Source organism: Chiloscyllium punctatum, chromosome 30, assembly GCF_047496795.1.
Source record: "Chiloscyllium punctatum isolate Juve2018m chromosome 30, sChiPun1.3, whole genome shotgun sequence".
Taxonomy (NCBI): Eukaryota; Metazoa; Chordata; class Chondrichthyes; order Orectolobiformes; family Hemiscylliidae; genus Chiloscyllium; species Chiloscyllium punctatum.
Window position 1 is genome coordinate 33,259,580 of NC_092768.1, and position 16,475 is coordinate 33,276,054.

The 16,475-nt window shown below is 44.7% G+C and overlaps 1 protein-coding gene across 3 annotated transcripts in view; it reads left to right on the forward strand.

Moving 5' to 3' along the window:
- LOC140455401 (complement C3-like) overlaps positions 1 to 10,517 on the forward strand; it is a 95,258-nt gene extending 84,741 nt beyond the window's left edge. For all 3 annotated transcript variants that reach the window (XM_072550217.1, XM_072550218.1, XM_072550219.1), the window contains 2 exons: positions 1,447 to 1,555; positions 10,340 to 10,517. In XM_072550217.1, coding sequence (XP_072406318.1) covers positions 1,447 to 1,523 — 77 coding nt within the window. In that variant the 3' untranslated portion in view covers positions 1,524 to 1,555; positions 10,340 to 10,517. The remainder of the gene's footprint in view (positions 1 to 1,446; positions 1,556 to 10,339) is intronic.
- The last annotated feature ends 5,958 nt before the right edge of the window (positions 10,518 to 16,475 follow it).

Here is a 16,475-nt window from a genome sequence, read left to right on the forward strand (position 1 = left end):
GTCACCCAGTCTACCCAGTTAACACTGGTAACTATTCAGCTTAGTTACAGGTCACCCAGTGTACCCAGTTATTACTAGTATCTATTCAGCACAGGTACAGGTCACCCAGTGTACCCAGTTATTACTCGTATCTATTCAGCATGGGTACATGTCAGTCAGTGTATCCAGTTAATACTGGTGACTATTTAGCATAGGTACAGGTCACCCAGTATACCCAGTTAATACTAGTATCTATTCAGCACAGGTACAGGTCACCCAGAGTACCCAGTTATTACTGGTGTCTATTCAGCACAGGTACAGATCACTATGTATACCCAGTTATTACTGGTATCTATTCAGCACAGGTACTGGTTACCCAGTAAGCCCAGTTAATACTGGTATCAATTCAGCATAGGTACATGTCACCCAGTGTACCCAGCTAATACTGGTGTCTATTCAGCACAGGTTCAGGTCACCCAGTGAACCAAGTTATTACTGGTATCTATTCAGCACAGGTACATGTCAGTCAGTGTATCCAGTTAATACTGGTGACTATTTTGCATAGGTTTAGGTCGCCCAGTGTACTCAGTTATTACTGGTGACTATTCAGCACTGGTACAGGTCGCCCAGTTTGCCCATTTAATACTGGTATCTATTCAGCACAGGTACACAACACCCAGTGTACCCAGTTCATACTGGTGACGATTCAGCATAGGTTTAGGTCACCCAGTATACTCAGTTATTACTGGTATCTATTCAGCACAGGTACAGGTCACCCAGTGTACCCAATTAATACTGGTATCTATTCAGCACATCTACAGGTCACCAAGTGGTCCCAGTTACTACTGGTGTCTATTCAGCACATCTACAGGTCACCCACCATATTTAGTTATTATTGGTGTCTATTCAGCACAGGTACTGGTCGCCCAGTGTATCCAGTTAATACTGGTATCGATTCAGCACAGGTATAGGTCACCCAATGTACCCAGTTATTACTGGTATCTATTCAGCACAGATACAGGTCACCAAGTGTACCCAGTTAATACTGGTATCTATTCAGCACGGGTACAGGTCACCCAGTGTAACCAGTTATTACTGGTATTTATTCAACAAGGGTGTAGGTCACCCAGTGTACCCAATTAATACAGGTGTCTGTTCAGCACAGGTACATGTCACCCAGTGTACCCAGTTAATACTGGTGTCTATTGAATACAGGTACAGGTCACCCAGTGTACCCCAGTTAATGCTGGTGTCTATTCAGTGCATCTACAGGTCACCCAGTACACTAAATTAATACAAGGTTTGACTGCAAAGTTGATAACTGCACAGACATTTTTACAAATCAGTGTGCCAGTTCACCATGACATTAGCTTAATCACATATGGATGGACTTACCGCACTTGATTAGAATTTAGACAAGAATTACACTATTAACCTTGAAATGTAATGCTTTTTATGTTTCCTAAGGACTCTGTCTTGCTAAAGACAAGCTTTTCAGTTTGGACCGAGGCCATTTCGATGACTCCACCGAGAGCAAGAAGTGAAGCAGTTCCTGCGAGGACAAACTCCGATATCGGCAAGTTCCAAACCCGTACACTAATCGTCTGCATTTATGTAGCACCTTCATTGTCGCAGGTCTATACTGAGAGCATGGAAGTCCTCTCAAAATGGCGCAGTGAGAATTCGGGGTCAGGGTGCTCCTCTGGGAGTGAAGGGCAAGGGCAGAAAATCCGGGGGAAAATCCTGGATGTCAAGGGATCTTGAGTATTTAACAAAGGTAATGTCCAGGTACAGCTCATTAAAAACAGGGCCGGCCCTACACCAGTATGGAGTGTGTGAAGAAGTTAAAAAAGAAACTAGGAGGGCAAAGAATGGCGGGGGTTGGGTGGGCAGTGGCAGTCACAAAATATCTTTTGCCGATAGGATTAAGAACAAAGAACAGAGAACAGTACAGCACAGGAAGAAACCTTTCAACCCCCGAAGCCTGTCCTAACACACACAGCCTTTCCGATTGTAATCCTTTTGTCTCTGTGCACTCCATATCCCTCTACTTCCTGCCTATTTATGCAGCTGTCAAATTGCCTCTGAAACATTGCTAATATTGCTTCCACCACCTCCTCTGACAGGCACTTAGCACCCCCGTGTAAAAAAAAAACCTGCCTCTCACATCTCTTTTAAACTTTCTCCCTTTTTACCTTAAACCTACATGCCTTTGTCTTTGATATTTCTACCCGGGGGAAAACAGACTCCAACTATTCATTCGACCCGTGCCCCTCCTATTTGCAAAAACCTCTATCAGATTGCTCCTCCTCCTCATGTTTGTGTGAAAACAAGCCTGGTTTGTCCAATCTCTCCTGGTAGCTGATGCCCTCCCAACCAGGCAACAACCAGGCAAACCGTTTCTGTAGCCTCTCCACATCCTCCTGACAGGGTGGCAAACAAAACTCTATGCAATATTCCAAATATGGCCTCACTAAAGCTTTCAGAGACAGAAAAATTGCAGATGCTGGATTCCAAAGTCGACAGACTGGCAGGAGGCTGCAAGAACACGGCAAGCCAGGCAGCTTCAGGAGGTGGAGAAGTTGAAGTTTTCGGTGTAACCTTTTCTCAAGAAGAATTACACCCAAAGCATTGACTTCTCCACCTCCTGATGCTGCCTGGCTTGCTGTGTTCCTTTAGCCTTTTGCTTGTCTATTTCCTAAAACTTTTGCCATGGAATAGAATTCCTACAGTGTGGAAGCAGACCACTCACCATGTTAAGTCTGCACCAACCTTCTGAAGAGCATCCCATCTATACCTGATCGCTGTAACCCAGCATTTCCCATCGCCAATCCTCCACACAAGCAGTCGCCTGAGGCTGGAATCAAACCGGGTCCCTAGCGCTGTGAGGCAGCAGCGCTAACCACTGAGTCAACGTGCTCCCTATACAGCTGTAACACAACTTGTCAATTTTTATTCTCGACACCCCAACCAATGAAGATGCACATGCTGCATGCCTTCTCAACCACCTTATCCAATTGTGTCACCACTTTCAGGGAACTGTGGACCTGTGTGCCCAGATCCCTCTGTATGTTGATGCTTCTAAGGGTTCTGCCTTTTACTGTACAAGATGTATTCGATCTTGCAAAGTGCATCACCTCGCATTTATCTGGATTAAAGTCCATCTGCCATTTCTCCACCAAAATCTCCAGGGTGTCTTTACCCTGCTGTATCCTCTGACAATCCTCTGACTAGCCACAGCTCCCCCAACCTCTGTGTCATCCGTAAACTTACTGCTCAGGTCACCTCTATTCTCCTTCTAATGATTTATCTATATTTGGATTCCAGCACTGATTCTTGTGGAATGCCACTGGTCACAGATCTCCAGTCAAAAAAAACACCCTTCCACCACGACCTTCAGTCTTCTGTGACTAAGCCAGTTCTGTGCCCACCTTACCAGCTCTTGCGGATCCCATGTGTCTTCACCTTCTGTGTCAGCCTGCCATGAGGAACTTTGTCGAAGGCCTTGCTAAAATCCACCTAGACAACATTTACTGCCTGGCCCTCATCAATCACCTTTGTCACTTTCTCAGAAAACTCAGTCAAGTTTCTGAGACGCAACTTTGCCTGCACAAAGTCTATCACCAATATATTCATAGTTTTCTAACTGGGACAACTCTGTGTGGAGTTTGCACCTTCTCCCCGTGTCTCGGTGGGTTTCCTCTCACAGTCGAAAGATGCGTAGGTTGGGATTGGTGATGGGAAAGGCAGAGTTACAGCGATCAGGTATAGATGGGATACTGACCCTAAGAATCTTCTCCAATAATTGCCCTACTAGCGACGTAAGGCTCAGAGGCCTGTGTTTCCCCTGATTATCTGGCAGCACATCTTAAATGAAGGAACCCTCTGGGACCTCATTTGCGATTAAAGAAGACACAAAGATTTTGTCCCAGCAATTTTCTGCCTCATCTCCCTCAGGATTCTGGGATAGATCCCATCAGGTCCTGGGGACTGGTCTACCTTAATGCTTTTCAAAACACTCAACACCTTTTTAGTATTGACATGCCGTGGAATATCAACAGACCTCTCCCGAGACTCACCACCCACCATGTCCTTCTCCTTGGTGAATAGCGATGCAAAGTATTCATTAAGGGCATCACCCACTTCCTCCAGCTCCAGCCATGTTACTTGTTATATAATTATGAAAGGCTATGGGATTTTCCCTAACCCCCTTTGCCATTTCATTGCCTCTTTTAGCCCTCCTTGTCTGAGTTCTTTCTTGCTTTCTTTATCTTCTTGGAGGGCTCTTTTAGCCTTCAGTTTCTTAAACCTTACATATGCTTCCTTTTTCTTTCATCCTGCACTCACAATATCTCTTGGCTTCCGGAATCTTACTATCCTTACACTTTTACAGGAATGAGCTGGTCCCCCCAGTTTAGTACTTTCACCTGAGGACTGCTTTTATTCTGATGCAGAAGTAACTTGAAACTTGTGGAATTATGGTCACCGCTCCCAAACTTCGATCACCAGGCTGGGCTCATTCCCAAATACCAGGTCCATTATGCCCCCTCCCTTGTTGGGCTATTTGAGCGTTGCTTCAATAAACCCTCCTGGTCGCACCAAACAAACCATCCAAGCACTAAGCGAGTCCTGTCAATACAGGGGAAGTTAAAATCACCCATCACAACAATCCTGTTGTTTTTACATCTTTTCATAATCTGTCCACATGTCTTTTCCTCTATCACCCACTGGCCATTGGGAGGCCTATAGTCCAGACCAGTCATAGAGTCATAGAGTCATAGAGATGTATAGCACGGAAACAGACCCTTCGGACCAACCTGTCCATGCCGACCAGATATCCCAACCCAATCTAGTCCCACCTGCCAGCACCCGGCCCATATCCCTCAAAACCCTTCCTATTTATATACCCATCCAAATGCCTTTTAAATGTTGCAATTGTACTCGCCACCACTTCCTCTGGCAGCTCATTCAATACACGTACCACCCTCTGCGTGAAAATGTTGCCCCTTATGTCTCTTTTATATCTTTCCACTCTCACCCTGAACCTATGCCCTCTAGTCCTGGACTCCCTCACCCCAGGGAAAATACTTTATCTATTTATCCTATCCATGTCCCTCATGATTTTATAAACCTCGATAAGGTCACCCCTCAGCCTCCGACGCTCCAGGGAAAACAGCCCTAGCCCCTACTCAGCCTCTCCCTATACCTCCAATCCTCCAACCCCGATAATATCCTTGTAAATCTTTTCTGAATCCTTTCAAGTTTCACAACATCTTTCCAATAGGAAGGAGACCAGAATTGCACGCAATATTCCAACAGTGGCCTGACCAATGTCCTGTACAGCTGCAACATGACCTCCCAACTCCTGTACTCAATACTCTGACCAATAAAGGAAAGCATACCAAACGCCTTCTTCACTATCCTATCTACCTGCGACTCCACTTTCAAGGAGCTATGAACCTGCACTCCAAGGTCTCTTTGCTCTGCAACACTCCCTAGGACCTTACCATTAAGAGTATAAGTCCTGCTAAGATTTGTTTTCCCAAAATGCAGCACCTCACACTTATCTGAATTAAACTCCATCTGCCACTTCTCAGCCCATTGGCCCATCTGATCAAGTTTCTGTTGTAATCTGAGGTAACCCTCTTCGCTGTCCACCACACCTCCAATTTTGGTGTCATCAGCAAACTTACTAACTGTACCTCTTATGCTCGCATCCAAATCATTTACATAAATGATGAAAAGTAGAGGACCCAGCACTGCTCCTTGTGGCACTCCACTGGTCACAGACCTCCAGTCTGAAAAGCAACCCTCCCCCACCACCCTCTGTCTTCTACCTTTTGAGCCAGTCCTGTATCCAAATGGCTAGTTTTCCCTGTTTTCCGTGAGATCTAACGTTGCTAATCGGTCTCCCATGGGGAACATTGTCAAAGTGGTTGCACCCTTCCTAGTCCTGAGCCCTACCCATCAGACCTGACTGGATGAGCCCTCACTCAGTAAATCTGTGATATTCGCCTTTATCAGAAAGGCAACTCCCCCACCTCTTTTACATCCCTCTCTATCTTGTTTGAAACGTCGAAATCCTGGAATATTAAGGTGCCAATCTTGCCCCTCTCGCAATAATCAAGACTGTACATAGCTACAACATCATTGCTTTGTGTACTGATCCAAACATTAAATTCATCTGTCATACTCCTCACAATAGAACAAATGCATCTCCAACCACCAGGATCAGGATAAAAGCAGTCCTTGGGTGAGAGTAGTAAACTGGGGAGGGGATGGCTAACTCCCACAATATTAGGTGGGAACTGAGGAATATAGATTTAGGGATGGCCGGTTGAGGGTAACTCTTACATCTGTCAAGTGGGAATCTTTTAAAGACCGGTTGATTAGAGTTTAGAACCAGCTCGTTCCTGTAAAAGTGCAAGGAAAGTAAGATCCAGGAAGACAACAGATTTCGTGTTCTGTGCTCTCTGCCTATTCCTCCACTTAGTCTCTTGACAACTCCTCAGTCTTTTCATTCATTGACCAACTGCTTTGTTTCCCATCCCCGCGGTCACACTCGGGCAAGGCATTTTGTAAGTATATGGAGAGTAGGAGGATTACCAGAGAGAGAGTGAGGCCTGTTTGAGACGAAAAGACCAGTGTAGAGAGTGAAGTCTTAAATGAATATTTCTCATCTGTGTTCATGGAGGAGAAAGGCATTGTAGCCAGAGATATCAGTCAGAATGGTGAGGTTCTAGAACATGATAAGGTTAATAGGGGGGAGGTATGAGATGTTTTAGCAGGCATAAAGCTGCATAAATCCCCAGGGCCTGTATCCCAGGCTGCCATGGGAGGCAAAGGAGGATATTGCTGGGGCTCTGGTGGATGTATTTCATCTTTCAATAGTCTCAGATGAAGTGTCAGGTGACTGGAGGCAGGCTAATGTGATTCCTTCATTCAAGAAGGGCATCAGAGATAGGCCAGGGATTTACAGACCAGTTAGTCTTATGTTGGTCGTAGGGGAATTATTGGAAAAAGTTCTGAGAGAAAGGATTAATCAACACTTGGAAAGGCAGGGATCGATCAGGGATAGTCAGCATGGATTTGTTCGATAGAGATCCTGCCTGACTAATTTAGCTGGATTTTTTGAAAAGGTGACTAAATATATTGATGAGGGCATTGCAGTTGATGTGGTTTACATGGACTTCAGTAAGACCTTTGACAGGGTCACCCATGGAAGGCTAGCCCCAATGATAGAGTCCATGGGATCCAAGGTATGTTTACACATTGGATACAAAATTAGCCTGCAAATACAAGACAAAGGGTAATGTTTTTGTGATCAGAAGCCTGTGACCAGCAGTGTACCACAGGGATCAGTGCTGGGACCCTTGCTGTTTGTTATGTACATTATTTGACTTGGATGTGAACGTGGAAGGCATGATTAGTAAGTTTGCAAATGGTAGGAAAATTGGTAGTGTATTAGTATGGAGGAATGGCTTCAGTCTGATATTAATGAGCTGATACATTAGACAGAACAATGACAGGTGGAATTTGATTCCGATAAGTGAGAGGCAATGCATTTTAGGAGGTCTAATAAGGGAAGGATATACACAATGAATAGTAGGCCTTTGGGGAGCACTGAAGAACAAAGGGACCTTGGTATACAAGTCCACAGATCCCTGAAGGTGTCAGCACAAGAAGACAGGGTGGTGGAGAAGGTATAAGAGAGGCTTGTCTTCATTAGCCAGGGCATTAAAAAAGGAGCAAATAAGTCTTGTTATGATTTTATAACAACATTGGTTAGGCCACAGATAGAATGCTGTGTACAGTTCTGGTCACCTCACTATTGAAAGGATGTGATCACAGTGGAGAGGGTGCAGAGGTGATTCACCAGGTGTTTTCCCCTTGGGATAGGAAGTCTCAGCTATAAGGAGAGAATGGATCGGCTGGCTTTGTTTAGGAGCAGACTTGTTCAGGGTGGGAGGCCAGCAGGAGTGGATTAGATTATTCAATTCTGCTGGTAGTAGAGGGTTAGCTGCGGGCATGGGGCATCAGATGAACTGATAAGAAGATGGACACCTGTCAACATTACTGAGGTGCAAAGAGGCCATCTTAATGCTGAGGAAACATGAGGGACTGAAACATGGTAAAATAGAAAGTAGGAGCGGGAGTAGGCCATTCAGCCATCCAATTCAGTACCTTATTCCTGCAGCACCCCATAAACATTGGACCCTTTAGCCCTAAGAGCCATATTTAATTCCTTCTTGCAAACATTCAATGCTTTTGCCTCAACTGCTTTCTGTGGCAGTGAATTCGAGAGGGTCCCCACTCTCTGGATGAAAAACTTTCTCCTCATCTCAATCCTAAATGGTCCACCCCATCTCCTTAGACTGTGACCCCTGGCTCAACAGGGTCACTGTTTGAGGATATTTGAGTTGTATTTGTTCAGATTTGGTTTTTTTTTTCACTCATGGGACCTGAACATTGCTGGCTGGGCCCAGTATTTATTGCCCATCCTTAGTTGCCCTTGAGAAGGTGGTGGTGAGCTGTGTCCTTGAGCCACTGCTGTTCATCTGCTGTGGGTTGTTCCATAATGCTTAAGCATCGACAAGTTTGCAAACAACCAACACTGTTTCACAAAATCACAGAATCTTACAGTACAGACCTACTGTGTCTGTGCCAACTACTGAAAGAGCTACCCAGCGAGTCCCACTGTCCAGCCCTGTCTTCATAGTCCTCTAAACTTGTTACTTCCAAATACATATCCAGATCTCTTTTGAAACCTCCGACGGAATCCACTCTCCCGGGCAGCACATGCTGGGAGGGAATTCCAGGACTTTGACCCAGTGACAGTGAAGGAACGGCGATATACAGCCAAGTCGGGATGGTGAGTGGCTCGGAGGGGAACTTGTAGGGGCTGGTGTCCCTACGTTTCTGCTGTCCTTGTCCTTCGAGGTGATAACTGCTCATGGAAGGTGTTCCTGGAGAATTGGCACCTTTCTGCAGTGCGTCTTGTAGATGTTAGAGTCTGCTGCTACTGAGCATCAGCGGAGGAGGGAGTGAATGCTTGTGGACGTGGGTCCAATTAAGCGGGTGGCCTCGTCCATCTTGAGTGTTGTTAGAGCTGCAGTCATCCAGGTAAGCGGGGATCAACCTATCGCACTTGTGACTTGGAGATGGTCATCAGGAGAATCAGGAGGTGAGTTGCTCACGAAAGTTCCCAGCTTCTGATCTGCTCTTGTAGCCACTGTATTTGGATGGCAAGTCCAATTCAGTTTCCAGACAGTTTCCAGCAACTTTCAGGATATTAAGAGAGGGATTCTGTGATGACAATGTTTTGGATCAGTGGATAGGCTGAAAGGAAATATACTGTCCTAATAAGAATGTACATTATAATCTTCTGTAAATGTAAGTGACAATTTGTCATAGTCTGTAAATTCTCTCCAAGGAGCATTGAGCAATGAAGGAAACATTTACGGCCCAGACACTCGCACAAGTGCTTATTTTCATGCAGACCGGCACACACATAAGATGGCCAATCATACATGTGGTCTGAATCACATGCTCAGTCTCAGCCATGTGTAGACAGACTGAAGGTCTATCCCTGTGGAGTTAAGATTACATAGTCCTTGAAATCTCCATTAGCTCATAACTAAGGGTCACCACTTCGAGACTGTTAGTGAGAGATTTAGGAATGAAGTGAGTTGAAACATCTTTACTGAGAGAGTTGTCAGGATTTGGAATGCGCTGCCTGGGAGAGTGATGGAGGCGGATTCCATCAGAGGTTTCAAAAGAGATCTGGATATTTATTTGGAAGTGATGAGTTCAGAAGGCTATGGAGAGAGGGCTGGACAGTGGGACTCGCTGGGTAGCTCTTCCAGGGCATAATAGGTCTGTACTGAAGATTCCTTGATTCTGTGAAACAATGTTTGTTGTTTGCAAACTTGTAGGTACTCAAGCAATTTTAGTGGTCTTAATGCATAAAAAATAAAACATGTTCAATTGTCAAACTCAGAAGATTCGGTACTGCTTCCTAATACTTGACAGATTGTAAAACTGACCATGATTCTTGGCTTGTTTAGCTTGAGAATGTTTAAGTTGACCACAGCATGTAAAATCTGTGAGGTAACTTTCCTTTGAAATTTCCCATTATTTGACAAAGTATTCCTTTTAGCAGTGGAACAAGATTGGCAAGTTTCTGAAAAGTAATTGGCACTGGCTTTACATGTGACACCTCTCACACAACTGGGGCTGATAGTAATTTCAACACAAAACATGGACATTTTTCCTAAAGTGCAGCTAGGGCATATAATGCAGTCAGAAACATACGTTCAATGAACATACTCACCATCGTCTTTTTGATTTTGCATTTCAGAAGGACCCTATTTCTAAGATGAAAGAATATATAAAAGTCGGGGGGAAAGCCTATTGTATCCATGGAGATTCCTGGAATGAGTAATTGCCACAGATGTCATGTAACATTTATTGACTTCTAGAATATGAAGTGAATTTGATTTGTATTGCAATGGAATAAACATACTGTGCTAACAGTTTCTGATATTCTTTTATTGATGTGTAACAGGCATTGCAGAAACAGGTTATTCAGACTCAAAGACCTTTATTTCTGGTCTTTGTGAGCTTCCTAACTTTATCTCATTTTAGCTACATGCCCTTCTTTTCATCGTCACATTGCTCTCCTTGCCATTACAGATCTCCTGAAGATTAGCAAATTCTACTTTTAATCACTCTCCTTCATAAAAGGTTTCCCTTGAAAGTTTTGGACTTTAACACCAGACAATAAAAAAATGACTGACACAATTTTTGTTGCAATCAGAACTGGCTAGTGGCCCGTGAAATGAAGTCAGTGTCTTGCTGATCATGGCCTCTAACTTGCTATGCATAAAATGGCAGTGGGGCCTGATCATTGATCATGAATCAATAGTGCCCAACCACACACCCCTCCCCCCACCCCCAAGAAATTACAAAGAGTCTAAAAGGGGTTTACCATGGTTTGAGTGACATTAAACATCTCTGCTATTGACAGAGATAACAGTCAATTATCTCTTGGTAATTCACTAGGTAGTTCACTCTTTTTTCCTGAGACTGCCCTCCAGCACCTATGCATAGGCACAGTTCTAGTTTCTGTGAGCCTCACTAAGCTAATACTGCCTGAGATTTTTGAAACTCAACTCAATATCTCTCAGCTGCACCAAGCAAATAGTGTTTGCGGGCTTCCGTTAAACACTCCCCTCATGATCCTTTGCACTGAATTTTGATGGCTCATAGCATTCTATGAGGTGACAATGTCCCTTCCTCCTCTTCTGCCCACTGTTCCCCTCCACACAAGCATGGACACACACACAGGTAGACAGATACACACAAACAGACACACAGATACATACACAAACACAGAAAAATACATACATGCAGGTACATACAGAAACACACACATACATACCGAAACAGACACACAGACTGATACACATACAAATGCTCAAACATACACAGACACATAACCAGACACACGCACACAGACACACATGCACACAGACAGACGCACACTCTGGCACAGAGACACACACAGATACATACACACAGGCACAACACACATACACAGACATATGCAGACACACACATACAGATTCACACAATTAGACACACACGGACACATACAAGCACATGCACCAACTCAGACAGATACAAATACAGATACATACACACAGACACAAACACACAGATATATACACATAGATACATACACACACACAGATATATACAGATACACAAAAAAACACACACACATCCACCCACATACACACACGCACACACACACACACTCTGACACACACACAGACACCCATACACACACAGGCACACATACACAGATACATACACACATGCAGATAGATACATACACAGTCACACAGATACATGCATACACACACAGACACACGTAGACACATAGATACATACACAGGTACATACATACATACAAGCAGATACATGCATAGACACATATACATGCACGCACAAGCATACACACAGGCACACATGCACGCACACACACAAAGACACATACGCACATACACAGACACACACAGACGAACACACACATAGACATGTACATGCATACACACAGATACATTCCCACACACAGGGGTCAAGACATAATGTCTTGTCTGTGATTTTCATTGGTGCAACTCTGCATTCATTTGGACCATCTCACAGCAGCCATTTTCCTTGTGAATAATTAACAATCCAATTGAAAAGCCAGATGTTGACCACCTGACATCGTTCACATCACATGTAACCTTCTCAGGAAGAGGAAATGAAGGATCATGTCTGATGTTGTCAATGCAAAGAAGTGACTGCTGATCCTGGAGGTTTATTCCCTCATTACGCTGCCCGTGGTGGGGTGGAGAAGAATCACTTTTGATGGTACTGTGGCTTTAAGAGACTTTTGTACTGTGCTCATCTTTTGCAGAGAGGTTTACACCACCACGATGGTTTGGAACAGTCAGTGAACAGCTCTGAGCACCCTGACGGTTTTTTGTTATCATTAGATAACAGAAGCAAGAGTGGGTGGAGTCAAGGTTTAGTTTTGGTTCCAGTTGAGAGTTTGACTGTTGAAGTTGATAGATGCAGTTCTCTCTCTCTCTGCTGCAGGAAAAGGCTTGAGTCCTCTCTCTCTATTACTAGATTGTTTCGTTCAGTGTTCCTTTCTCCTGGACTGAAGGAGGTAGCAAGTGAGGGAAATCTGATTTGCTGAATTTGCCTTTGCCAAGGGTGTGTCTGTGGGATGCTGCGGTATTGGAACAGTTGATGATTAGTAGTTAAACGATATATTATTTTATGAAGTATTTCAATGGAGTTAAAGTTATTGCCAATTCTTCTTTTTTGTATATATTTTAATAGTGTTGTAAGAAAAAAGCGTGTCTTGCAGCTGGGAAATGGCATCATACACTGGCCTCTGAATAAAATAAAAGTTATGGTCAAGGGTCTTTCCTTAATTATCTTTTGAGGGGATTTGGTCTGGTCTGTAACACTCTTGCTCCCAGACCGTGCATTTGCAAAGAGGGAGATGAATTTGTGGGATTCTATCTTGAGCGTTACTACACCCAGGACTCAATGATCAATGAACTGTTCCCAAAGGAAAGCAATACCACAACCACAAACTGTTGATGGAGGACCAGCAGTTGAAAGAAACCCTTTCTTCCATTCCAATCCTATTGACGTTCCACTGCTTGAAGCCCTCCAAGATTGCCCCTTGCGTACTGGCACACTCCATAGTTCATGACTATGTGTTTAAGGCTGAACTGAAGCTTGGAACGTTGGTTGGGAATGTTCAATGGAAAAATGTTACAGTCACCAGTCTTCCAGTGAGCGGTTTGCCTATGTAAATGGGCTATAGACATCAGAAAACCTGTGTTATGAAATATGTATCTACATTAACAAAGTAGCCTGTAGTTATAAATATAGTGAAGCACCTCAGATACCTTGAACCATATTTAGAAAAACTGAGCTGTAATTCTCTGTGAATAATGACAACTTAGCAATGACTTGTACCTTTATAAAAAAAAGACACTTAGTCTTTGAAATAAAAGGTTCAAAAACTTTATCTTTTTAAGTGCAATAGTCAGGTGATTTATAGAGACATGATGTTATCCAGCATGGAAGCAGACCCATTGGTCCAACTAGTCTATGTCGACCATGATCCCAACCTAAAGTAATTCCACCTGCCTATTCCTGGTCCATGTCCCTTCAAACCTCTGCTATCCATGCACTTATCCAAGTGTCTTTTAAATGTTGTAACTGTACCCATATCAACCACTTCCTCTGGAAATTAATTCCTCATGTGAACCATCCTCTCTTTGCCCCTCATGTCTCTCTCCTCTCACCTCAAAAATGTCTCCCAAATCTTAAATCCTCCATCTTAGGGGAAAGACAATTATCATTAATCTTATCTACACAGAGAACTCTCTTATTTGAATGACTTAAAATCTTGCCAATATTGAAGTAATCTTTCAGCTCTACACGAAATTAAATACCACTGCACATCAAAGTGCAATGTGATTGGACATTGCAAGTGCTTCAAGATCAAAACCAAACACATTGCAATTTTTATTTTATTCAAAGGTCTTGCTGACACCCGACCATAATATGAAAGATAATTAAAGCAGTTTAGATTCTAACACACTGCCCGTTATTGGTTAAGTCGTTGTATGGTATTGTGTACATGCTTTTGAGTGGTTTGCCATCAAACAGACTTTGGGAAGGAAAGATTCTGGATTAGTGGTGCTGGAAGAGCACAGCAGTTAAGGGAGCATCCAAGGAGCAGCGAAATCGACGTTCATCAGGAATAAAGCCCTTCATCAGGAATAAAGACAGAGAGCCTGAAGCATGGAGAGATAAGCTAGAGGAGGGTGGGGGTGGGGAGAAAGTAGCATAGAGTACAATAGGGAGTGGGGGAGGGGATGAAGGTGATAGGTCAAGGAGGACAGGGTGGAGTGAAATGGTGGAAAAGGAGATAGGCAGGTAGGACAAGTCCGGACAAGTCATGGGGACAGTGCTGAGCTGGAAGTTGGAACTAGGGTGAGATGGGGGAAGGGGAATTGAGGATACTGTTGAAGTCCACATTGATGCCCTGGGGCTGAAGTATTCCGGGGCGGAAGATGAGGCGTTCTTCCTCCAGGCGTCTGGTGGTGAGGGAGCGGCGGTGAAGGAGGCCCAGGACCTCCATGTTCTCGGCAGTGTGGGAGGGGGAGTTGAAATGTTGGGCCACAGGGCGGTTGATTGGTGTGGGTGTCCCAGAGATGTTCCCTAAAGCGCTCTGCCAAGAGGTGCCCAATCTCCTCAATGTAGATACAATAAATGACATTAGTGGATGTGCAGGTAAAACTTTGATGGATGTGGAAGGCTCCTTTAGGGCCTTGGATAGAGGTGAGGGAGGAGGTGTGGGCGCAGGTTTTACAGTTCCTGCCGTGGCAGGGGAAGGTGCCAGGATGAGAGGGTGGGTTGTAGGGGGGCGTGGACCTGACCAGGTAGTCACGGAGGGAATGATCTTTACGGAAGGTGGAAAAGGGCGGGGAGGGGAATATATCCCTGGTGGTGGGGTCTTTTTGGATGTGGCGGAAATGTCGGCGGATGATTTGGTTTATGCGAAGGTTGGTAGGGTGGAAGGTGAGCACCAGGAGTGTTCTGTCCTTGTTACAGTTGGAGGGGTGGGATCTGAGGGCGGAGGTGGGGGATGTGGACGAGATGTGTTGGAGGGCATCTTTAACCACGTGGGAAGGGAAATTGCGGTCTCTAAAGAAGGAGGTCATCTGGTGTGTTCTGTGGTGGAACTGGTCCTCCTGGGAGCAGATACGGCGGAGGCGGAGGAATTGGGAATATGGGATGGCATTTTTGCAAGAGTTAGGGTGGGAAGAGGTGTAATCCAGGTAGCTGTGGGAGTCAGTGGGTTTGTAAAAAATGTCAGTGTCAAGTCGGTCATCATTAATGGAGATGGAGAGGTCCAGGAAGGGGAGGGAGGTGTCAGAGATGGTCCAGGTAAATTTAAGGTCAGGGTGGAATGTGTTGGTGAAGTTGATGAACTGCTCAACCTCCTCGCGGGAGCACGAGGTGGCGCCGATGCAGTCAACAATGTAGCGGAGGAAGAGGTGGGGAGTGGTGCCGGTGTAATTACGGAAGATCAACTCCTCTACGTAGCCAACAAAGAGACAGGCATAGCTGGGGCCCATACGTGTGCCCATGGCTTACCCCTTTGGTCTGGAGGAAGTGGGAGGATTTGAAGGAGAAATTGTTAAGGCTGAGGACCAGTTCGGCCAAACGAACTTCAATACAAATTCTGGGCGGCTGTGCCAAGACTGGGGAGTTCCACTTATGGAGAGAGATGCGAGATTACATTCATGAATAATTACAAAACGCTCCATCGGGACTCACTCATTTTTCTTGTTTGGAAGTCAGTGAGAGAGCTTACAGACAGCAGAATATGGGAGGCCAGTCTGGAGAGTGATGAAACACTTCAGTCCGGTATAAGCACAGGCATGGATAAGGCCTCCAGCTGAAGGCACAGTGAGGCAGGGAAACGGTCAGGTAATGTTACCAAGGTGGAACGAGGTGGTCATGCATCACCAGAATCCCATTTCTGTGCAACACAGAGATTGCAATCAGTCAGGTTTAGCCTCCCAGCGCTGACAAGACAAGAGACGTGCCAATCAGTAAGAAATAAAAGTTGTCTCGTCTACTCAAGAGAGTGGCTTTTTTGTCTTCCCAATATTTCACCAAAGGGAATTGCAGCATATCCAGTGTTGGATGTTAGAGATGCTGTCTGGAAACCTGAGGGATGGAGGGAGATGATGTTGAAGTAAGTAGACATAAAATTACAAGAAATCAGAACAGGAATCGGTCATTCTCCCCCGTGGGCCTGCTCCGCCACTACTAGGATGATGGCCCCTCCAACATTCCTCATGCCCACTTTCCTGCCTTTTAAGTCATTGTGCACTATTGTG